Source organism: Electrona antarctica (assembly GCF_951216825.1).
Source record: "Electrona antarctica genome assembly, chromosome: 6".
Lineage (NCBI taxonomy): Eukaryota > Metazoa > Chordata > Actinopteri > Myctophiformes > Myctophidae > Electrona > Electrona antarctica.
This window is the reverse complement of record NC_136811.1, coordinates 20,136,819-20,162,644: the sequence shown is the minus strand read 5'-3', so window position 1 is coordinate 20,162,644 and position 25,826 is coordinate 20,136,819. Positions and strand designations below refer to the sequence as shown.

At 42.1% G+C, this 25,826-nt stretch overlaps 1 protein-coding gene across 1 annotated transcript; it reads right to left on the bottom strand.

Moving 5' to 3' along the window:
- Nucleotides 1-1,734: 1,734 nt before the first annotated feature.
- prune (prune exopolyphosphatase) lies at nt 1,735-24,808 on the bottom strand. The gene is made up of 8 exons (XM_079504306.1): nt 24,542-24,808; nt 21,214-21,318; nt 20,626-20,831; nt 12,535-12,719; nt 9,554-9,712; nt 8,545-8,639; nt 5,285-5,443; nt 1,735-3,574 (listed from the first exon to the last, which is right to left on the bottom strand). Exons 1-8 carry the CDS (start codon nt 24,578-24,580, stop codon nt 3,266-3,268), a joined length of 1,257 nt encoding a protein of 418 aa, XP_079360432.1. The 5' UTR covers nt 24,581-24,808; the 3' UTR covers nt 1,735-3,265.
- Between the last annotated feature and the right edge of the window lie 1,018 nt (nt 24,809-25,826).

Here is a 25,826-nt window from a genome sequence, read left to right as displayed (position 1 = left end):
ACTGGTCATTTGCTGGGACAACAGTCATCAAACCTATAGAACAACTTTTCAAAAGAGCCATTATGGTATTTTACAAAAATCCCAACTCATATCTTCACTGTGCCATTTTGGAAAAATATAATCTTTTGAATTTTGAAAACTTTAGAAAGTTCAAGACCAGTGCCTGTTTTATCTATAAATGTCTAAATAATTTAGCTCCTCCTCCTCTCAAGGAATTTATACATAAAAAGAGAGACAGTGGGTATGACACCAGGGGCTCCATTTTCGTCACCGCTAAACCCCTTATCCCTAAACTTCTTTGCCTCTTTTTACTATTTTGCAAAACATTTTTGAATAGTTAAAATGGCCAGTCTACAAGCTCACAACGTGTCAATGTAGATTGGCTAGTTGAACTATTCAAAAATGTTTTTCAAAATAGTAAAAAAAGGCAAAGAAGTTTAGGGATAAGGGGTTTAGCGGTGACGAAAATGGAGCCCCAGGTCTACATCCAGGGGTGACTGTGAGGTCCATGGCAGAAAGTCTACCTTCAGTCAAAATGTACTGTCCATAAAAGGTTGTCAATACTGGAATGAGCTCCCTCTCACACTGAGGGAGATCCCCACTTTCACAGCTTTTAAAGGTCAATTGAAACAGTGGCTAAAAAACAACAGTCACACAACTACAAATAAAGTTGATTTTAATATTTGTATTGAGAATCATAGTCTGTTTGCCTGTCGATTCAATACATGTATACAGTTACATAGGTTCACTTTGTAATGATTGTCCTGCATCAAATACAACAGTGGCTCTCAAAGTGGGGCCTCGGGACCACCCAGAGGTCCTTGAGGGGGTTCCAGGAGGTCCCCAGCCAGGTCTGTAACTCTGAGAGCGTAAAACCGAAACGGTACACTCGGAGTTATGGGGGTCATTGGCCCTAGTAATCTAAATGGACCCTTACAGGTCTGTAACTCGGAGAGGATACACATGGAACTACCTGTAGGGTTGTCCCGATCCGATCACGTGATCGGAAATCGGTGCCGATCACGTTATTTTCAAATTATAAAAAACGTGATCCGACACAGGAATCATCCTGACATCCTTGTATCAATATTATATCCATGTCATGATATTAGACTGGATATTTTTCTATTGTGATATGGCATAAGTGTTCTACAAAAATATAAATATAGGATCGGGAAAAATCGGTATCGGCAGATACTCAAAATCAAATGATCGGAATCGGATCTGGAGCATCCGCGATTGGGACATCCCTACATGGAACCAAATGGACCCGTAGAACATGTGTATCTTCTCTGAGTTATGGCTGTCTTACAAATCAAACCGTTTTGGGAAGCACTGTGTGTGTAGTGTAGGAACACTCTACTCTTCACAGGACAGCATCCCCCAATGACGGGCATCCTGTCAGCCACCTGTAAGAGGAGGCACTGGTGCATAGTTGCATACTATGGACACCCAGCCAAGCTGGGTGCACCACCAGGGAGGTTACCAAACCTTAGTTTTGCATGGACAGACAGGGACTTCACCCCTGTAGCCACTCGAACACTGACTCTCAATCACTTTGAATGGATTGAGATCCATTCAAACTTCAATCCATTGATTAACCCATTAAACAGGGTTAACAGGCCGTTCAAAAATAGCCGATGTAAGCTCACAGAACATCACTATTATTGAAAAACCTTGAAAGTGTGAGAACTACTGAAGGCATTTGTATAGAATCGACCTCAGGTCTTAAAAAAATAAAATAAATAAAGCACACATTCCAGGTTGCTTTATACAGAATGGCATTTCAGCTGAAATTAACTCTATATCACTTTTATATCACTATCAGCTTTGGTGAAGATTGATGCCAAATGGGAGAAATAGACTTAAAAGTTAAAACCCACTAACAACATGCCACTGACATCTGCTACCTTAACAGCTACTATCTTCTACAGCTAATGATGTTGGTTCATGTTTGTCGGGACCAAAACTAACATCAACCAAACCAACACGTAAGGGCAGCGGTTCTCAACCTTTTTTTCCACCCATCCATCTGACCACTACACTGTTTTATTTGAATGATCAATCCATTCTGTTCTGGCTTGGATCTGTATCGATATCACAATGAAAACAATTTTTTTAATTAAGAAATATCATGACATGTTAATATAAATAAATATTTGCTTTATATTAATGTTATATTATCATCCAAATCTCAGTGTTTTACCAATTATTTGGGGGCCCACTTGCAATGTCCTCACGGCCCAGCAGTGGGCCCCAGCCCCACAGCTTGAGAATCACTGATTTACAGTCGGGTCTGCTTATTATTAAACACTACAGTCATATTATGAACCCATCTGCTGATGTCATAGAAATCCTACATACAGTACATACAGTAGTTACATAAAGACACACTTTTAAAGCTACAATCCGGAACTTATTTTAATGAATTAAACATTAGTATTTAACCAATCTGTATGGCACAATACAAACAGAACTAGACCATCTCCAGTTGGTTGGAGGTGGTCTCCGTACTCTTCCATTGAGACATATTGACACTAAACTGTACTGTAAATAAAGTTATTTGGATTGGACACTAGATGGACCACCATCTTTGTTGTTGCAATCACCTCAGACTGTTGGCAGAGGAGGTAAAAACGTACAGATTGTAGCTTCAATATAGAGGTAAGCTGGCACATGAACCTCAAAACCAAACAACCTCTGTGTGTGTGTGTGTGCGCGCGTCTGCAGTGTGTGTGAGTGAGTGATGGAAAGTAACTAAGTACATTTACTCACATACTGTAATTCAAACTTTAACTGAGTATGTCCATTTTTTCATACTCGTACAACACTACAATCATTTGAAAACGTAGATTTAGAAATACAAAACTTAAGTTTATACGTAATCTACTCAAAAGTAGCCGTTCTACAAGCTCTGATATTGTAGATAGATATTTTCTACAAAGATGACTCAAGTAAACTTTTGAATATAGGTATTTTACTTGTAACAGAGTATTTTTATCTTGTAATATTGCTCCTTTTACTTGAGTAAAAATCAGAGTACTTCTTCCACCACTGTTTGGTTTGTATGTGTGTGTGTGTGCGTGCGTGCGTGCGTGCGTGCGTGCGTGCGTGCATGTAAATAACAGCATCATTTACCTCTCCAGCTTAAAAATGGTTTATAAAAGTCTCTAATAGTCTTAACAACAGTTGTACTGATTGTAAAACGGCGTGAATCAGAGTCGCACTGGTGGTGTTGAGACCGTCCGGACGACAGACGTGCAGGTCAGCGCGTGTCGGCCATCTTGCTGAACTTTTCCTGCAGGGCGTTCATGGCGAGGGGCAGGCCAGCGTCCAACGGGCAGCCTTCCACCAGACTGTTCATGGGGGTGGGCGGGAACTGAGTGTCCTCCTCGTCTCCCTGGAGACAGGCTCCACCCACCTCCCGCCCCCTGAGGAAGTCCTTAACAATGGGGAGGAGCTTCTTGCGCGAGGCCAGCGCGTTGCCCTGGTGATAGGCGTTGACGCGGGGATAGGGACTGCTCATTGGACGCAGGCTGAGGCTGGGCCGGCCGTCCTCCAGAGCCTGGCTGACCTGAGAGCAGCACAGAGGTGATCAATGGTGGACTCAAGTACTCACAATCTTTACTTAAAGGAGCATTCAGTGATTTGGGTGATTTGGAAAACCCCCCCGGTCCGCCCCAGTAACAAGATGTGCACATGCACGCACTACAGTGGGGGGGGGGGACATGACAGGCCAACAGCACACACGCCAAGGCCCGCCCCCCGCTCGATCATGATTGGCGGAAGGCCCCTCTCTATCCTGATTGGATGAAGGCTGGGCCACCTAGCCAAAAATGAAACCTAAAAGGTCGTAATTATCGCATATCGCGCTATTACAAGTTGAAACCGCAAGGGGGCAGAAAAACTGCACAGGCGCAATAAACCGCAGGATCACTGACAGTGGGCCGATGGACACCCTCCAGCGGCCGTCGCGAACACAGCGAACGCGGAGCCAACAATGCCAGTGGCACTGCCACATCCAGCCAAAGGACTCTTGGTTAGAGACCTCTGCTGAGATCAATGAGCGATGCTCCTGCGCTGATTGTGCCCAAGAGAGTTCGAGCAGAAACCAAACTCACTCGCTATCTACAGAAGGAATTAATTACCAATGATGATCCTCGTCTGGTGGCGTGAAAACCAGGCTAGATTCCTTCTGCTTTCTAAAATCGCATGCAACATGTGTAGGCTATTTGTGCTATAAGTACACCATCCGAGAGTTTTCAGTGCAGCGGGGAATATCGTTACTGTTCTGTTTGCTGCTTGTTATTAGGCTGATATAGTTGCTCCGTGAGTTTGTATGTAAAGAAGAGTTGTGTTAAGCTGTGTCATGTAAACACTGTCTCTGCCATTTTATTCATTTTAAAAGGGGGCTTGAGAACTATATCACACAGTATCACATATCGAGCTTCTGAGCCACTTGATCGCACCGCGGTTTAAATTATGTAACCGCGACAGCCCTAACCCCCAGGGGTTAACTGGGGACAGGGAGGAACTCCTTAAAAAAAAAAAAGTGATATTTGAATTAAGTGAAATCACTGAATATACCTTTAAGTAAAAACGTATCAATACTGCAACGTAGACATACTCTGTTACAAGTAAAAGTCCGGAATTCAACATTTACTTGAGTAAAAGTACAAATGTATTGGTATCAAAATATACTTGCACTTGTAATGTACAAAGTGGACCGACACGGGTATAATCCACAAAAGTAGGTCCATGAGGTAGAGCAAAGAAAAAGGTCAAGTCCCTTGTCCATGGTATATTCCACAGGTAGGTCCAAGGAAGAGCTAAGTACGTACGTGTGTACTCCACGTAACTCGAGAACGGTTCGCCCCACCGACTTCAAATTCGAAACACGCATTCTACACTACCACACCGAGTGCAGTGCCCGGCCTCGTCGGTCGGATACACGGTTGTCCAGAACCGCCAGGAAAGGCTCTGGTCAGGCTCTGCCAGTGGACCTAATGAGCTTAAGTTGATTAAAATAGTAAATTGATTGCCGTGGCAATCAAGCCTGATTTAAAAATGAGAAAAAGCCTGATTTCCCACACCATTTGATTACTTAGTCAGTCCACGTTTCACACTTCAGTGAACAATATGATCCAAGATGAGTGCTTTAAGTTAAAAGCAGATCGACAAGCTCATAGCATGGCACAAAGGCAATAAAATCTAAAATGACAGATGCTTTCCCCGTTTTAATGGGATAAATACCCTACGGTGTAGTTGTGTGAGCATTTCTTACCTCCTCTCTGTATAGGGCACTGTGGCTGTACACAGCCAGTTGTCTGAATGGTTGCTGCTGGTTGTTGAAGGCGATGGTCATGGCTATCAGCACATCGTAGCCATGTTTATGACAGAAGGAGCTCAGATCCTGATCCAGATCTGCTCTTTGGAGAAACTCCTGAGCATGGGAGGGAGGGGGGGGTAGTTTTTTGTAATCACACTGTCATTCACACCTGGTCCTCTGCCCAGTACAACCACAGCCCTCCATTATTGTATCGTCTCTGTCGGATGGAAACCTCATATGTCCAAAACTGTTCCCTCTGAAGGTTTTGTTAATAACGGCGAAGAGGAGCCGATCATGAACATAGCTATTCACGATAGCTGGTAGGCTAGCTGGCATTATACGTCAGGTAGGCTACAACTATCCCGCCTCCTTATAATTAATAATCAAGAGTCAGATTATGCATTTATCTTATTGCATGCGTCGGCGTCTTTCATCATATAACCTTTATTTATGTACAGCTGAGGGGGCAAATACCGATAACTCTGAGAATGTACAAATGTAAGGGTCCATTTGGTCCCATTTGTACACTCTCAGAGTTATGGGGGTTGTTGAAATTAAAGTCTGAGAACCACTGTACACTAAATGGAACAGAGCCTAAATTAGTATAATCGGTAACACCTGTGAAGTTAGTAGGGAAGGGCCAAGAAGTAGGAAGAGTTCCGTCTAAAATGGCTGATGTGCGTGTGCATATAGCCTATTGGTCTCCTCATGCCCAACCTCACATAACTAACTACCAGGCCTTTGCACACATTGTAACTTCAATAGAACAGCTAGGACATCACACACCCACTCAATTACCACCTTAACCTACTGCCCTACAGGTGCAGGTACACTACACTGAGGTGCAGAAAAGGTTTTTGAATCTTATTTAGTTTTTTTAAGTTACTACAAAGTTGCACCACAAAAAACAATTACAGGAGGGAGACCAATGTATGATGTCATAAATAGTTGTAACTTGTAATGCCTTCAAACATCTTATTGTTTAGGCAAATGAACAAACTATTGGCTCAAAACCTTACAGACTACTCAGCGACACGTTTCGAGTATTATAACTCTTCCTCTGGCTGCTATTTGTTCATTTGCCTAAACAAAAAGTTGTGAAATACTGTAGCTGTTTGAAGGCATTGAAATTCCCTTCTCTTACCATTTCTATCCACAATGTTGCACAATAATTTCACTGTCTGACGTATAAAAGACCTGAATATTGAAGTTGAACATGATCATTTGTTGTATAAACCCCTGGGGTTTCCTTAATTGCCAGCTTTGTGATTAGGATAAATGTATTCTAGACCATCAGTGTTTTCATTACGTTGTTTAAAATGTTCTAATTATAAAGTTAACAGAAATCCAGCAAAACAGGTTTGGGTCATCCATTAGTGGAACATTCCATGGTTGGGTGTCACACCCGTCAAACATGAGTCTTTGTGTGACGTAGAGCTCCGATAGGACAGCAGGGTGTGACATGACAATGCTGACTCAGCAGGTTAAGCCTAGTGTGAACATTCGGCAAACATATACAAACAATAAGCAAAAGTAGCCCATGCAATAAGTAAGATGTAGTAGATCGGCTGTTTCTGCTATTTGATGTACAGTACAACAAATTATTTGGAGTTTAAGTGGTTAATGTCTTGCTGCAGTGGTTCTCCTAGTGTGGTCCGGGGGGTTCCTGAAGGGCTTCCAGGGGGTCCCCAGTAAAGCACAAAATCTGTTTAACCAATTTAACCGTATTTCATACATAGGCTATTTGAAAATAGCCCAGCTTTAAGCTCACGACGCATTGCGATGAGGCATGTTGTGACATTGTAGTTCGGCTATTTTCAAAGAAGTTGTATCCCTTTTGAAGTTCCCTGGCACCAATGATCCAATGGTAGGCCCTTACAAGTAAACTGCTACTGTGACAAATCTATTCTAAACCCAATCTAAAGTCATCACCTCTGCCATGTCAACTCCTGCATGATCCATTATGACCAAACAGTCTCAGGCTTTCTACAAGCAACTTGTCAATCCCATTTTGGAACTTTCATTAAAAGATTAAAGAATTTCAAACGGTTCGAACTGGCAACCTTGCGGTTACCATCTGGCCACTCTACCCCTGAGCCACCGGCACCCCTGTGACGCGTTGTGAGCTTGCAGATTGGCTATTTCAGCTATTTTTGTTTCGTTTACTGAGTCGCCTCAGTAAATAGAGACACCAGGTTGAACATTTCATCAAAAGTATTAACAAGAGCTTGTGACAAAATAATGTTGCATTTGATCATTTCTCCCCCCCCATTCCTTGCCAAGTAACAGTTTTGCATACAAGGTTTTTAATCGTCAGCGACATACAATATTGTCTCTGTCAGGTGGAAACCTCATACTGCATGTCCTGAACCGTTACTTTTCAGAATTGTAATGGAAATGAAAAACAAAAGCAGATCTCTAAACGCATTGCTTCACGCTACGTTTCGAGATTGTGGATCTGCTGCTTTTGATGCTTTTTTGTGATGCTCTAGTACCGTCTAGTGTCTAGTATGATCAGGGGTGCACACAAGCGGTGCGCCAGTGCGTATGCGTCACTCAAAAGGCACTCAAATGAGATGTTAACGTCCTGTAAGTAGACTTAGAAATAAAACTAGTGTTGACTAATCATTACAAGATGAGGAAGTCAGAGGACAGGAAGTGCGTTTCAGTTGTAAACAAGCTAGATGACAACGGAAAGGGAAAGTTATCAGTGAGCTTAGCTGTCAAAGTGCTAGTCGCTAAACCACGTTAGCGACCATATTTACAATATGAAAATTATCTGTCACTTAAACAATGTAGGTTACACACGCTGGAATTAAACATGGAACCTGCAGGCAGCATTAGGTGAGTAATTCATTGGACGTTCGTGGTTGTGCTAGTGATAAACGGACAGCTACTTCTAGTAGGATCCTCCTGCTGCTTAACGACTACACTGTCTGTGACTATAGGTGTACTAGTGTAGCTTTGCATCTGTTGCATCTGCCCGTGTGAATGCAGCATAACATTGTGGCAGGATACGCTGTGCGCACCAAACTACATGGGCAGGTGCTCCTTTGAGTACTAGCCCAAACTAATAGTGTGCACCCCTGAGTATGATCAAGTAGGACATTAATTTATGAAAAAACTAGTTATATATCGAGATTCTAATTTTTTTGAGAGGTTTTTGCCTGACTACAACTATATAAAATATGTATAATACTGTATGAAGTTCTTACCTCCAGGGTCATGTATATAACTGAAATTGCCAGGTTCAAGTCTCCTTCTGCCACTGCCTTCATGTCCTTCCGCAACATCTGCCGGGTGCTCAAACCTGTGACACACACAGCACCGTACATGACACAACACAACATGCTGGGCTCCTTATATGTTGCGGATGTTTGTGTGTAACATGTTGATGCTGTCGGGAAGAAACCTCTTATCTAAGTGTTTTAACTTTGAGCTTTTTGTAAATTAAGTATTCATTTACAAAAAAACACATTTTGAGCTTGTAGATCTGCTACTTTTGCTATTGTTGAATTTCAATCCTGAAAATTAACAGTTTGGATATGTATGGGGTTTCCACCCGACAGAGACGATGTCCTTAGCCACTAAAACCCTAGGTATACTTAGTTGTACATGACTCTATACCAGTGGTTCTCAAAGTGGGGTCCAGGAACCCTCAGGGTTCCTTGAGGGGGTTCCAAATGGACCCTTACAGGGTAGACAGTAGAAAAGGAACCAAATTGGTTCCATATGAGTACACTCTCAAGAGTTATGGGGGCCTTTGAAATTAAAACGTTTGAGTTAACCAGTCAATATAATTTTGCTAATCACAATCACGTCTTGTGGATAGAATTCACAAATAATGCCATCCAGGACAGTAAGCCTCAGTTCTCACTGAGTGGTGCAAATTAGTAAACAGCCCAGAAATAAACAACAACTTGTCACCTGAGGGGATGGCAATTAGATTGTCTATTAAAACGCTAGAAACAGCATGGACTTTCCGCCGAGCTCCATGTGACAGATAATGGTCTCAACAGGACTACTTATTTACTGTTTCACAAGATGGTTAAACATAGCAAGCCATTTCCTCGGGGGAATTCATGAAAGAACGCCTTGTGTTTTGATATAAGTGGAGTTTAAGTTGATTTGTGCCCGGGCCACAGAAGCCTGATCAATATCTGTGTAATGTAAAACACAAAATAGCGCTAGGGTCCATATGGTTAATCAACACAGCCAGTTTACCTGAGACGTCAAACTTGGCATTCTGGAGGGACTGGAAGAGAGCGCCTCTCGGTGGCAGGCTGGGGAAGCGCGCCTCCAGCAGGGCAGCTTTCTGACTGTCTTTAGGGGTCACCTTCCCTGCTTCTGGAGCCATGTTGACACAGTCTAACACTATGGTACCTGACACACGCAAACACACGCACACACACACAAAGGTTACACTACAGTCAAACCAGATACAAGTGCTGCTCATGCTTAACACACGTTTCTGTCCGGAAGAAAGGTTCCTAACCCCCTTTTTGAGGTTTATGATTTTGTTTTCTTCCATAAATCAATGCTATTGAACACCCTTTATGTCTTTGTACAATATTGTAACAAAAGTGCTTCAGTCTAAAGTAAAACCTCCTAACACCACTCCTGAAAAATGAACATTTTGGAGTTAGGTGGTTTCTTCCAGACGGCAGAGATATACAGATGATTTCCCCCCCTCCTAGCTACTCAAGGATATATGACATATATAGACAGACTGCCCATGATAGCTGAGACAGAACAGTATTTAGCAAACCTTTTCACATTTGTCTTTTGCAAGCCTCCCAATTAATGGAGCACGTTTGTGAACGTGGCCCAGACTCCAAAACAAATATCCCAAGGACATAATGATTCAGATTGGTCTGCCCACGTAATAGTCTATTCAGATTGGCCTTCCAATGTAATAGTCTGTGGGCGGGGCAGATCAAAGCCTTCAGAGGTAAAATACAAGCCACTTCCCTTCTTATTGTGATTCATTGAGCACTATCCAATCAGCAATGACGTGCCTACTGTACGTTGGAATTCTGGAGACGGCCAGACTGAGAAGTGAAGTAAAAGTAATTTAAAAAAAAAAAAATCTGCGGAACGGAGTGAATCAGTTGAATTCCAGGCAACCTCAACTTTGCACCACTTTTTCCTGGCTCCGCCTCCTGCCGCAGCGAATGGAAACGGCGGTCACTCCTCGCCATAGACAATGAATTGAACCTCGCCGTTTTCTCAGAACGCCGAAGCAGAATACCGCTACTGTCTTATTGTCTTTCCATACAGTAGTAGCCTGGGATCAATACCATTTTCGGGTATTGATCAACCTTTGATCGAAGCTGCTGGTCTATAGAGACCAGTAAAGTCTTACCATACAGTAGTAACGCTAGCTGCTGGTCTATAGTAGAGACCAGTTTACAGTAAAGTCTACAGCAGTAACGCTAGCTGCTGGTCTATAGTAGAGACCACTCAGACCAGTAGCTACCAGTAAAGTCTTACCATACAGTAGTAACGCTAGCTGCTGGTCTATAGAGACCAGTAGATACCAGTAAAGTCTTACCATACAGTAGTAACGCTAGCTGCTGGTCTATAGTAGAGACCAGTACAGTAAAGTCTTACCATACAGTAGTAACGCTAGCTGCTGGTCTACAGTAGAGACCAGTACAGTAAAGTCTTACCATACAGTAGTAACGCTAGCTGCTGGTCTATAGTAGAGACCAGTACAGTAAAGTCTTACCATACAGTAGTAATGCTAGCTGCTGGTCTACAGTAGAGATGAGTACAGTAAAGTCTTACCACACAGTAGTAACGCTAGCTGCTGGTCTACAGTAGAGACCAGTAGCTACCAGTAAAGTCTTACCATACAGTAGTAACGCTAGCTGCTGGTCTATAGTAGAGACCAGTAAAGTCTTACCATACAGTAGTAACGCTAGCTGCTGGTCTACAGTAGAGACCAGTACAGTAAAGGCTTACCATACAGTAGTAACGCTAGCTGCTGGTCTACAGTAGAGACCAGTAGCTACCAGTAAAGTCTTACCATACAGTAGTAACGCTAGCTGCTGGTCTATAGTAGAGACCAGTAAAGTCTTACCATACAGTAGTAACGCTAGCTGCTGGTCTATAGTAGAGACCAGTAAAGTCTTACCATACAGTAGTAACGCTAGCTGCTGGTCTATAGTAGAGACCAGTAAAGTCTTACCATACAGTAGTAACGCTAGCTGCTGGTCTATAGTAGAGACCAGTAAAGTCTTACCATACAGTAGTAACGCTAGCTGCTGGTCTACAGTAGAGACCAGTACAGTAAAGGCTTACCATACAGTAGTAACGCTAGCTGCTGGTCTACAGTAGAGACCAGTAGCTACCAGTAAAGTCTTACCATACAGTAGTAACGCTAGCTGCTGGTCTATAGTAGAGACCAGTAAAGTCTTACCATACAGTAGTAACGCTAGCTGCTGGTCTATAGTAGAGACCAGTAAAGTCTTACCATACAGTAGTAACGCTAGCTGCTGGTCTATAGTAGAGACCAGTAAAGTCTTACCATACAGTAGTAACGCTAGCTGCTGGTCTATAGTAGAGACCAGTAAAGTCTTACCATACAGTAGTAACGCTAGCTGCTGGTCTATAGTAGAGACCAGTAAAGTCTTACCATACAGTAGTAACGCTAGCTGCTGGTCTATAGTAGAGACCAGTAAAGTCTTACCATACAGTAGTAACGCTAGCTGCTGGTCTACAGTAGAGACCAGTACAGTAAAGGCTTACCATACAGTAGTAACGCTAGCTGCTGGTCTACAGTAGAGACCAGTAGCTACCAGTAAAGTCTTACCATACAGTAGTAACGCTAGCTGCTGGTCTATAGTAGAGACCAGTAAAGTCTTACCATACAGTAGTAACGCTAGCTGCTGGTCTATAGTAGAGACCAGTAAAGTCTTACCATACAGTAGTAACGCTAGCTGCTGGTCTATAGTAGAGACCAGTAAAGTCTTACCATACAGTAGTAACGCTAGCTGCTGGTCTATAGTAGAGACCAGTAAAGTCTTACCATACAGTAGTAACGCTAGCTGCTGGTCTATAGTAGAGACCAGTAAAGTCTTACCATACAGTAGTAATGCTAGCTGCTGGTCTACAGTAGAGACCAGTACAGTAAAGGCTTACCATACAGTAGTAACGCTAGCTGCTGGTCTACAGTAGAGACCAGTACAGTAAAGGCTTACCATACAGTAGTAACGCTAGCTGCTGGTCCAGGATGTCCGCAGCCTTCTGGATGATGCGCTCCGTTACCAACGTGGCGCAGGAGCCCACTGTCTCCACGGTAACCGGGCAGGAGGGGGAGGGGTCTCTCTCCAGCAGGTGGTGGTCGATGACCTCTACTACTGCCCCCTCAAGGTCACTATCAGAACTGCACACAAACAAACAAACTTCTACAAGCCTCCATCTCGACACGGAACCCAGTTAAGGACGTGTGGGGGGTCCCCAGTCCTCACGTTGAGAACAACTGCAATAGAAGCTCTGACTTAACAGTATAGTCTCTCACACCAGACTATCTCTTACAGAGAGACTGTAATTCCAGCCCATAAAAGTTGAGAACAGAATTGAAGGTGTAGAAATTAGGCATATAGGCCTAGGCTATTTTGTAGAGTTTTCACTTATGCCCAAAATAGGGACTCTGGGGTTTTTGTGGTTAAAGTTCACATGAGAAGACTAAGTGGACGGCGACGCATACTCCACTTTTAGGTAATCACCTAAAATGGGAGCATGTAGCCGCCTTGAGGTTATGGACTAATTAAAGAAACCACTAGGTGTCACCAAAATACATGAGACTGACTACAGCTGCAACAGAACACAGGAACTGACTCAAGGTCATTGTTGGTTTTACCAGACAGCAGTTAAACCACTTAAACTCTCCATATTCGTTTTGCTTTTTCTACCCTCAACACCAAACCTCTTTGGCAAAAATTGCCAAACTACAAATGCTTTGCGATACATGGTGAGCTTGTGCCCATTTTCAGTAAATGTTCAGTGAATGTATGAGCAAAGTATTTCCATTTGACTTTTGCTCTCAATTTCACATGAGTTTGTTTTTTAATGGCTTGGCTCTGCAAGAGGATGGCCACGTGTGTGTGTGTGTGTGTGTGTGTGTGTGTGTGTGTGTGTGTGTGTGTGTGTGTGTGTGTGTGTGTGACGTGTGCGTACATGTGTGCCAGGGTGTGTCTAAATCTCCTATAATGACATGCCCAAAATAGGGTTCAAATGTTTAGGCTCTCCAGAGCAGGGTGATGTGAAACACTGCGACTGTTTGCTGGGAATTGTAATGATGGATCAGGGAGGAGTTGACATGCATGACTTACAATTACAATTTAGGCATTTAGCTTTTAGCAGACGCTCATATTCAGAGTGACTTACAATAAGCAAGGTAAACACATAGATGTGCAGATCTTGGTGGTAGTAGCAAATATTCAAATGAGAACAGAGAGACAGTGTAGTGCCTCAGTAAACTAGGATCACAGGTCAACAAAGAACTGAGCATTAGTCTATACAATAGTACTATCAAACAGTAAGCTGTACATTAAAATGAAATTAACAATTACTTATATAATAAGAATTTTTATATAGCTATTTTTTTAGCTCTTTTCTATGCACTACGTGCCTACTCAAAGCGCTTACAATGGTTCATTCATTCATACATTGGGAGGTGAAGCGGCGAACAGTCGACGCCAGCGTCCTCACTTCCCACATTCACATACCAAACACTTATGGCAGTGTTATGTTAAAGTGGGGAGAAGGGAGCAGGTCAGTAACTCTGTGTGTGTGTACAAGTCACGGGGTGTTACAGGGGAACTTGAAATTTAAAAGTTTGAGAAGGACTGACTTTGCTACACAAACACCAGATCGACTTGCGAGATGCACACACCTAGTTTTCTATGGGTACAAACATCAATACATTACGTTTTTTTAGGATGTATGTGCATTTTATGTGCTTTATTTCAGGCAGATGAGGCACAAGGCAGTAGAGAGAAAAGGAGGATGACATGCAGCAAAAGCGCTTCGGGTCGGACTCAAACGGGCGGCCAGCTGCAGGAAGGACTATAGCCTTATTTAGATGGCATGCGCTCTTACTCGACTCCCCAGACATCAATACATTCCAACCTATTTTTGGAAGTGTTAGACTCGAGGAAAAAAAAACTAAAAACATTTTTGCCTATAATGACATACGCAAAATGGGGGACGGCAGTTTGAAAAGTTGTCAGCAAACTGGGCACCAACCTTGGGGGTGGGGGGGACCAAATGGTGGGAAGAAAGTGAAAGAACTAGATAAAGTGCCCCTCGGGGCACAGGTCTCCACCAGGGCAGGTCAGGTTGTGGCCTCCTGGTGGCGCTATAATAGGTCAATGTGAAAAGGGTGCCATTTCTTCTTACGCCTTGGATGGCAATTGGATGATTTGAGGCATTTTGTTCCAAAAAAAAAGTGTTTTGCAAAGATCTACCTGTTGGTGGCGCTATAACAGGCCAATGTGAAAAGGGTGGGATATATATTCCTCAGCCTAGTAGGAAAGTCTGTGAAAGATTTCACGTAAATTACACGCTGCGTTCATGATTTGAGGCTTTTTGTTCAAAACGGGCCAATCCTGCAAACTTTGAAAGCAAATGTTAGCCAATTAGGATGGAATATGAAATATCGGACAGATCTGGCTTAATGAACACATGACTATAGAGATAGATTTGCGGGAGTTTGGACAGAATCTGGAGGAGTAATACTATATAAAAAAAAGTTTTTCAAAAGTTGGCCTCCTGGTGGCGCTATAACAGGCCGTTCTGGAAGATTTGGGGCAGAGGTTCATCGTTGACATCCAGGGAGTGTGTGTAAAATTTGGCATCGACCGGGTTAACGGTGCAGGAGATTAGCTGGTAACAGACGGGCAGACGGACAGACTCACACACACACGGACACACACACGGATGGAGTAAAAAACGTACTCTCTCCCCATGCCTTCGGCCTGGTGGAGACAACTACCACTGCAAGCGGCGGAAATTAGAAGCAAAAGACAGCTGAAGGAGCGCTAAAACGGCGAAATGCGCCGGTGAAGCGAAGGCCCCCCCACCACCACCACCCACGAAGGGTTAATCCACCACTGCATTCACCTCAGATGTGGACAGAGTAAAGTTGACAACATCCACCCAAATGTGCATGTTGTCTAAATGCATGCCCTTTGGAAATCTTGTATATCCCAAATCCATTTGTTTTCAGAAAATGGGGGGCAAGGGGTAGTTTTCCAATGGATTTACAAGTTGTTACGAGAATGATGAAATATGGAGACATGAGGTTTTGGCCCAACAGTAATGAATTGGGTGACATGAATGCACACAGACAGACCATTAAAAGATTATTTCGAAATTGGCCTGAGAAAATGTATCAGGAGACTACAATTAGGGGAGGTAAATGCAAATTCTCCTAAGAAAGGAGGTGTCGTTTTTCCTTTATCTCCGTTGTATAGGCTAGTGTTTTGTATTTGTTGATGAGTCATGATTTTTATATGCATTTGTGTTAAATTTGTATGCTGTTGATGAATTGAATACATTGGTATTCCACAGGACTTTTTTGTGTACCACGTGCTGTTTACATTTCTGACAAGTCGACAGACAGACAGACAGACACAGACATACACACACCGCTACCCCCATGCATAAACAAAGTATTACTTAAGTCTGGCTTCACAGCAATTGATAAACGGGTGGAAACACCAGGCAACTAACAATGTGATACAAAGCCCATGAACCATATGATATCACCATATTATCGTTTGCAATGAAATCACCCTATTTAACTTAAAGCAGGAAAAAAATAAACAATACAGGAATCAGACACATTATGTTGTGTTGTTGTATGGTTATTTTCAGCTCAAGTGAATTTATTTTATTTTATTTACAGTATTATAACATTATATTATTTATTTACTTACAGTAGCCAATTCAAGTATTTTTACCCCTACAACCTCTCAGTTTAGCCAATGAATCCCTCCCTACTCATTCTGTGTTGCCACTGCTGTTGTATGCAAGTGGCTCACCTGCCAGTGAGGAGGAGCCCCCAACGGGAGGACATAGGGCCTCCATCTTACTCCTCCTGTTCAACACTCCCCTGCCCCGGCCCATATGAGTCTCTATACAATATACAACTAGAAAAAGTGCCCTTCTGGGCACATGTCTCCACCAGGAGGATAGGAGTGTGTGTGTGATGTTTGGCAAAATGTTTAGGAGCAATATAAACGTGTGTGTGTGTGTGTGTGTGTGTGTGTGTGTGACTGTGTGTGTGTGTGTGTGTGTGTGTGTCACGCGGCATGGCCTGTTGTAGCGGCACCATGAGGCTGATTTGAAAACTGTCAAGTGGCATTTCTTCCAAAGCCTAGTGGGAATATGCATGCACAGTTTCACCACAATCGGACGATGCGTTGAGTAGTTGTGGGGATTTGTACAAAACGGGTACAAAGCGGGCTACTCCTGAAAAGTTTAGAAGCAAATTGTAGCCAATGAGGGTGGATTATGAGAAATCAAACAAACCCGTCTTGATCACATGACTATGGAGAGCATGTGTACCGATTTGCGTGGAATTTGGATAAAATCTGAAGGAGTAATATTAGAAAATGTGTTTTACATATGTCGGCCTCCTGGTGGCGCTATAAAGAGCAGATGTGAAAAATTCCAGGCAAAGGTTTTTCCTTGGCCTCTAGGGAGTTGGCATACAAAGTTATCCACAGAGCTGTGCAGTTAGAGGTAAAAACACTTTTCGGCCAGTTATAGCGCCACCATGAGGCTAAGTTGAAAATGTTCATTTCCTCCTCGGCCTAGTGGGAATGTGCGTGCACAATTTCACGGAAATCACACGATGTGTTCATGATTTTTCAGCATTTTGTTTGAAACTGAGCACTCCTGCGAACTTTGGAAGCCAATCTTAGCCAATCAGGATGGAGTCTGAGAAATCTGAAAGACCCGTTTCGTTGAATGGCTCTAGAGAGACTGTGTACCAATTTGCGTGATGTTTGGACAAAATCTGTAGGTGTACTGTCCAAAAACTTGTTTTGCACAAAGCGGCCTCCTGGTGGCGCTATAACAGGCCGTTCTGGAAATCTTGGGGCAGAGGTTCATCGTTGGCATCCAGGGAGTGTGTGTGCAAAATGTGGCATCGACCGGGTTAACGGTGCCGGAGATTAGCTGTTCACTGACGGAAGGACGGACGGACGGACGGACACACACACACACACACACACACACACGGAGGGACGGACGGACGGAGTGCAAAACATACTCTCTCCCCATGCCTTCGGCCTGGTGGAGACAATAAAGATCAGACCTGGGGTGATCTGAAAGCTGAACCGTTAGGGCACGTACCACATGGACGCTAAATAAAATGCCTTCTTCATCCCCGGTTTCACTGCTGGCAGTTGGCGGTGTTTCTTTCCCCTGCTCTATGTCAACCTTTCCTTGCCTCTGTCTCACTGTTATCGAAAAGTACAGCATATGGCAGATGGTGAAAAAAAGTTTTGAAAAAAAGAAAGATAACTTCCCTCTCCCAAACACTGTCAATTATATTTCTGTAAACCCTAATAAAAGAGATAGCTAACATTACACCATTCTGTTTGGACAGTTGTGGATAAAAAGAACAAAACTATAAAACACACAAAGTGTCTGTAATATGCATCACATGTTTGAACTGCTGCGAGAAGTTATCATATTTAATGAAATTATATTTGGTAATTTTGATATGCTAATATACACTTAGCCTGTGTTGTCTTCGTTATAAGGCTCAAATATGTTTGCGACTCCAGACAGATATTGTATTAATGTTTTTGGTCCATAATGGCTGTTTTGACATTTACGGTTGCTGACCCCACTACATCCTGGCCAAACCAAATGTGGAAAACCCCAAACCATGGAACACATCATGAGATGTAGCTACGCTCCACAATGTGCTGGAGATGACCTGGCCGAAGCAAATGCTGCTGCACAGCTGCACTCTACTATGGCAAGCCGTTTTAACTTTTAATCGAACCACTCTCCTGTCTGTAATATATGTTTTAGATATCCAAAACCACATTTCTCCTAGTCAAAACTGCATTCTCACTAGTAATAATTGTAATTAAAGATAGCCATAGTAACATTCTTACTAGTAGAAATTGTATTTCAAGATATCTATAATTCAGTTCTTCCTAGTAACAATTAACGTTTTGGATATCTACAATGACATTCCTCCTATCAACAACTGTCATTTCAGATATCCATAACCTCATTCTTCCTAGGAGGAATGACGTCACGTTTCCCATGCATGTGTATGGGGCTTTTAGTTTCAGATATCTGTAACTGCATTCTGGATATCTACAATTTAATTCTTACTAGGAGAAACTACTATTTCGGATATCTACAATGCAATTCTTACTAGGAGAAACTACCATTTCAGATATCCAAAATTACATTTGTACTAGTCATAATATGAATTGTGGATATCCATAATTAGATTTCTACTAGTCACAATGTATTTTTGGATATACAAAATATAGTTATGGATGTCTGGAATGTTTTTTTAATTTTGGATATCTGAAATGGCAGTTTCTCCTAGTAAGAATTGCATTGTAGATATATTAAATGGTAGTTTCTCCTAGTATGAATTGTATTGTAGATATCTGAAATGGTAGTTTATCCTAGTAAGCATTCATTGTAGATATCCATAATGTGGATTTTAGATAACCAGAATGCAGTTATAGATATCTGAAACTAATACACATGCAAGCCGTTTTAACATTTAATAGCTAGACTGGATATGTATTCCAGATATCTGTAATTCAGATCTTCCTAGTCAAAACTAACGTTTCAGATATCCACAATGGCATTCCTCCTATCCAAAACTGTAATTTAAGATATCCACAATGACTTCTTCCTATCCAGAATTGCCATTTCAGATATCCATAACCTCATTCTTCCTAGGAGAAATGACATCACTTTTTCCATTCATGTGTATTGGGCTTTTAGTTTCAGATATCCATAATTGCATTCTGGATATCTAAAATCCACATTATGGATATCAACAATTGAATTCTTACTATGAGAAACTACCATTTCAGATATCTACAATACAATTCTTACTAGGAGAAACTACCATTTAATATATCTACAATGCAATTCTTACTAGGAGGAACTACCATTTCAGATATCCAAAATTAAAATAAAACATTCCAGACATCCATAATTACATTTTGTATATCCAAAAATGCATTGTGACTAGTAGAAATCTAATCATGGATATCCACAATTCATATTATGACTAGTACAAATGTAATTTTGGATATCTGAAATGGTAGTTTCTCCTAGTAAGAATTGCATTGTAGATATCCGAAATAGTAGTTTCTCCTAGTAAGAATTAAATTGTAGATATCCAGAATGTTGATTCTAGATATCCAGAATGCAGTTACAGATATCTGAAACTAAAAGCCCCATACACATGAATGGGAAACGTGACGTCATTCCTCCTAGGAAGAATGAGGTTATGGATATCTGAAATGACAGTTGTTGATAGGAGGAATGTCATTGTAGATATCCAAAACGTTAATTGTTACTAGGAAGAACTGAATTATAGATATCTTGAAATACAATTTCTACTAGTAAGAATGTTACTATGGATATCTTTAATTACAATTATTACTAGTGAGAATGCAGTTTTGACTAGGAGAAATGTGGTTTTGGATATCTAAAACATATATTACAGATAGGAGGGTGGTTCGATTAAAAGTTAAAATGGCTTGTCATAAAAGTGATGCCATTTCTCCTAGGAATAATGGCGTTATGGATATCTGAAATGGCAATTCTGGATAGGAAGAATGTCATTGTGGATATCTTAAATTACAGTTTTGGATAGGAGGAATGTCATTGTAGATATCTGAAACGTTAGTTTTGACTAGGAAGAACTAAATTACAGATATCTGGAATACACATCCAGTCTAGCTATTAAATGTTAAAACGGCTTGCCATACTCTACTGCCTGTGCCAACCACTGGAAAGACGTGATATACAAGATCGCCACAGCTAACAGGCGCAAATGAAGGAGGACTACAGACTTTTACAGCGCAGGGAAACAAATCTGGGAATGGTTCGGGGGAACCCGGGTTCTGCCGTTTCGGCTCCTCAATGCAGGAACCGGTTCCTCAAAAGAACCAGTCCCGGATCCCAGTGGTCAGTCTGTTCAGTGTGTCAGTTACCTGGTGGGCAAGTGGTGAGTGTGTCAGTGCGTCAGTTAGCTGGTGGTCAGTGTGCCAGTGCGTTACCTGGGCAGGACGTTGTGGTCCACCAGGGTCAGCTGCAGCAGGCCAAGGCGGTGCAGGCGCCGGAGGTCCAGCTGTTCCCTGAACGGCAGCAGGTCCGGGTCCAGACCACACTGTCTCAACAGGAACATGCTGTCACTGCGCAGCACCAAGTCTGACTGGACCAGGTTCAACATGGGCAGGGGGAAGGGCTTATCACTGGGCTGGGTCTGGTGAGGGTTAAGGGTGTAGAAGAAGAGAGTGAGAGAGAAAAATAGAGTAAAGGTCCTTGCAGACTGGACACGTTTTCTTTTCCTTCAGAAAAACACAGCAGCGTGCAGGGACCTTAAAGGTTTTCCCTAAACTTCGTCAACAATGTAACTCCATATTGGATAATGCACTTATATACTTGAATCTGATTTGTGAGTAACATAATAAAGCACTGTTTAAAGATCCAATGAAAGTATTTGCTTTTCATGGCATTCAAACATGTATATTGAAGAATCAGATGAAGAACAGCCCTAAATGAGGTGATTGCGAGATTATGACTGACTAGACAATGGTTACCTTTGCTGTGATGCGATTGGCTTTAGAGTCGCTTTAGAGTCTTACCTTAAACAGGAAGAAGGCGTAGGCCAGAGCAGAGACCATGGAGTCCAGATCACATGCCTCATTCCCGAGAACGACATGGAACCTTTGACTGCCGTCTCCGTTCCCCTGGGGAGCACATAGCAGGTTGTACAACCTCAAACATCTGCTGTGTCCAAAATCATCAAAGTCACACTATACAGTTCTACTCGTATAGCGTCCTAGCAGCTTCAACGTTGGCCAGCCGCTCTGGGGGCCTGGTTCTACAGTATTGATATAGAAGAGTGGGTCTTAATATTCTTTAGTGTACACCCGTTACAATATTTTTTGTTTCCATTCACCCATGTTTTTCAATTATTATACTTTTTTTTTTAACTTTAATTAATATTCAAAAGTCACTCAGACCAGACCAGATAAAAAAATGCAATAGGTTGCATTGAAAATATATACAATTTACAAATGAGGCATTTAGCTCTTAATCCAAAACTACTTACAGTAAGCAAGGTAAACATGAGGCAATACATCAAATGCATAGAAATAGTAATCTAGGATCATAGCAGGTGAACCAAGAACCTATCATCAGTCTAAACAGTATAATATAAAAAATATATATAATCTGTAGAACAATACACATTATATGTTCCAGTTCTACAAATTATTCTGGCATCTATTCTGTGTACATAACATGCTATCTAAATTACATTTTAGCCTTTCCATATGCCCGTTTCCATGGCATATAAACTATTTTGCTAATGCAGATGATAAGTTTCCAGATTTATCCAATTTGACCAATAATATGCTGTGTGGATAAATGTAGTCCCATGGTTCCAGGAGATGCTCCTGTTCATTTCCCCACAGTATCGCATAAGCACTAACCAGACAAACAGAGATGTACTCCTACTAGTACTGAATGCATCTGGTCAAATCTAAATTCAATTGACAGGCTCGACGGTGGAGAAAACCAGCGCTAACAAACCTACGCCTGTCGCCCACTGCTTTGAAAACCAATCAAATCCTATACTAACACTGTACACACAGTCATAATAATTTGCAAGAATGCCCTGAAGTCTTTTTGAATTGGTTCTGTGAAGCTGTTCACAGAACCAATGAAGCTGCTTAAAAAAGTTTCCCACACAGTTCATTCACTGAATTTAGATGTTTGATTGACTCTAGAGCAGATTTGAATAGGACACACAGATGATCATCACACCTTCAACTTGCATTCATTAAGGTCGATTCTACACTTGCCTTCTGAACACTTTCAACATATTCCACAAAGGTTCATAAATAGAAGCTTGTATTTTTGAATAGGCAACACTAAAATGCCACTGCTTTCCCGGTTTTTATAGGTTAATCCAGCGTGGTATTTTGTCTTTTTAGCCGTCAGAAAGTACTGTTTAGTGTTTTGTTTTGAATGTTTTGACGGATTATATTTGTGGCAGCAAATAGGGGGGAAAAAGAAAAAGTACCTTTAATAAGTAGTAAATAAGTTAAAATGATAAAACATATCAAAACAGAGCAGTGTTTGGCAAGTTGTTTGGCTTTGCTCTTTGTCATGCCAGATATTGTTAAGCCACTCGTGGTCAGTTTATGTACATGCCCAGGCTTCCAAATATCATATTTACAGAATCTACATCGGTACCCAAGGTGTGTTATGATTCTAAGTAATGGTTGGTAGTGGTACTTAGAATGTTTATCTTGAAATGCCTGGTCCATGACATGTACATACAAATCAAAGACACAGCCCACCTCCAGAATCAGGACCTCCTTGTAACCGGTGTCAACAAAAACAACATCAAGTGTATTTGGGATGCTAGCAAAGACATCACATGCACAACTAAAAAAATCTGGTAACACTCTTGAATGTTTATACATTGCTGCACTGGATGGCATACATTTTTTAACTGTATCAGACACTAGGTCAACAATACAGTCATGGCGAGCAATATACAAATTTTTGTATGCACTGCATCCAATTGTTATGTGTTCATTGTGCAATGGATTCTAGGTGTTGTTCAGAATCATGATGGTTTATACAGAGTGGAGTACGGATGTCGGGATACCCGATTGTACTTGGTTGGTAATACTGGTGAATTTTAAACACACACTCTCTAATGTTCTAATATGAACTCACTGGTGCATTTGATTCTCACTAAAAGCCAGGCCCAGCAGCTCATATACTGGTGAGTTATTGGATACTGTGAGTGTTTTCCAGGCTTGCACACACACACACACACACACACACACACACACACACACACACACACACACACACACACACACACACACACACACACACACACACACACACGCACACACGCACAACACAGAGTGAGTACACACAATTACACAAAGTGATGTTGCGGTGTGTCTCTGTGTAAACCAAGACCAGGTCAAGATAACCTGGATCCATAATATGCCTGTTCCAAAGTCTGCATATCTGAAGACATTAACCCATCAAGACATGGGGCCGATTGTACGAATGTCTTCTAAATCCTAAAGAGAGAGAGAAAGAGAGACAGACAGACAAGGGTGGCAGGGGGTTGACTGACGCCTGGCAATCCAGTCGGAGCTCAGAGGCCTCCCTGAGGGTGAAGGCCTGTTTCAATTGAAACTGGTGAAACATAGCAAAGACCTCCTATAGGCCTATCTAGGTGTATTTTATCAAGTCAGACTTGATCAAATATGCATCTATGATAAGTCTTGATCCAGGGCTAACATTGGGTACTGTAACTGTATACATGTACATATTTATTATAAGTTGCTATTACTGCTATTACTCAAGTAGCTAAATCAATCTATCTATAGTCTATATCTACTCTAGGTGTATATCTGAGGCCTGTTTTCCCTCTTGTACGGTCCATATCCATATGCTATGCTACGGTCAGTGTCATACAGCTTTATTCTAATAAGAATGTAGCTCTGGTCCATAGCGCTAATGCTTCTATGATTCTGCCCCCAGAGCTAATAAGAATGTAAAGCTGCTATCATGCCATACATACAGTGTTGACAGGGGCTGAGGTCCACTATATGAAACCAATACACTGCACATTCTGCATGACCAGGCAATATTACGCAACACGCACGCCGCACCACACACACACACACACACACACACACACACACACACACACACACACACACACAAACAAACAAACACAGTCAGTCAGTCTCACACACACACGCGTATTGTGACATGGCTTGGTAAACACACAGCCCCACTGCGGTCAGCTGGACTGGACATACCAAAATGAACGGACATAAATACAGTCTACATCCTTCTCCACGAGCCTCTCTTAACAATAATTAACATTCATATGTAAAATAATCCAATAAAGATCAATTTATTTACCTTCAGTAAATCCTGGCAGCTTGTAAGGAAACTCTCCATTTGTGTGTCCTTTTACAAACGTAACGTTAACCTCCACAGCGTTACAAACACAAGCTGGATCCAAATAACTATACTATTACGGTGTAAGTATGTGTGTTACGATCTACTAGAATGAGGTAAAATCAAACAGCCCAGCCAGAAATATGATATGCAGCACCGTGGCGTGGAGGAGCTGTGCAGCTAAAAGTGTCATGTGTGTGTTGACCTCCAGGCGAACGGAACTCTGGGCAATGTAGTGTCATCAAAGCATAGGGTAAATATTTGTGCCTCAAAGCCGAAAGTAGTAAGCCTACAATATTTGCCCGAGATTCAGTGGAGAAGAAGTAGAAGTACTCAAGTAAAGTAAAAGATATGTCAACATTGTATACTTACGGTAAGTACAGTAGGCCTACTTGTGTACATTATATTAGTTACTTGTTTACACCACAGCTTAAAAACATCAATCGCTGTTTTCTACTCGCACAACCGTGTCATGCAAGAATAGCGAAAATATCCGTTACTTACAGGCATATAATAGTATGAACTTGAAGGACTGTGAGATTAGTTGACCACATTATGCGACCGGGGGTTTGTTTGTCCTTAAGACGTGGCTGTTTACAAATGGCTGTTGAGACAGGCAGAACCTGAGGCTAATATCTGTATAGTGAAACAGAGCTGTTTTAGAAAGCCTGTAAAAACAGGGCCCTTTGTGGGGATGCGGTCATAAACACCCCAGGGGTCCGGGTGAATCTTCCTATCTTCTGTGCTTATCACTAAACCTCTCAGCAGCCTCTTAGCAGCAGTGCCCTGGGAGAGCTCTGCTCTCCTTCTGTATGTCATGAGTTTGGTGTCTATCTTGTCTGGAGTACATTGTACCTTTCATTTTCATTACATGTGTTAAACAATGTTCTGCATATTTTTCACATAGTACATGTATTTCATTTGTTTTATTGTCTCCACCAGGCCGAAGGCATGGGGAGAGAGTATTTGTCTCCACCAGGCTGAAGGCATGGGGAGAGAGTATGTTTTGCACTCCGTCCGTCCGTCCGTCCGTGTGTCCGTGTGTGTGTCCGCTTGTGTGTCCTTCCGTCTGTGAACAGCTAATCTCTGGCACCGTTAACCCGGTCGATGCCACATTTTGCACACACACTCCCTGGATGCTCCAAAATTTCCAGAACGGCCTGTTATAGCGCCACCAGGAGGCCGCTTTGTGCAAAACAAGTTTTTGGACAGTACACCTACAGATTTTGTCCAAACATCACGCAAA

Coding starts and splice junctions, on each gene's coding strand:
- prune (XM_079504306.1), bottom strand. CDS start 24,580: ATGGAGAGTTTCCTTACAAGCTGCCAGGATTTACTGAAG. Junction 20,832..21,213: donor ACGCCTTCTTCCTGTTTAAG/GTAAGACTCTAA, acceptor AACCCTCACCAG/ACCCAGCCCAGTGATAAGCC. Junction 8,640..9,553: donor TGCCAAGTTTGACGTCTCAG/GTAAACTGGCTG, acceptor TGTGTGTCACAG/GTTTGAGCACCCGGCAGATG.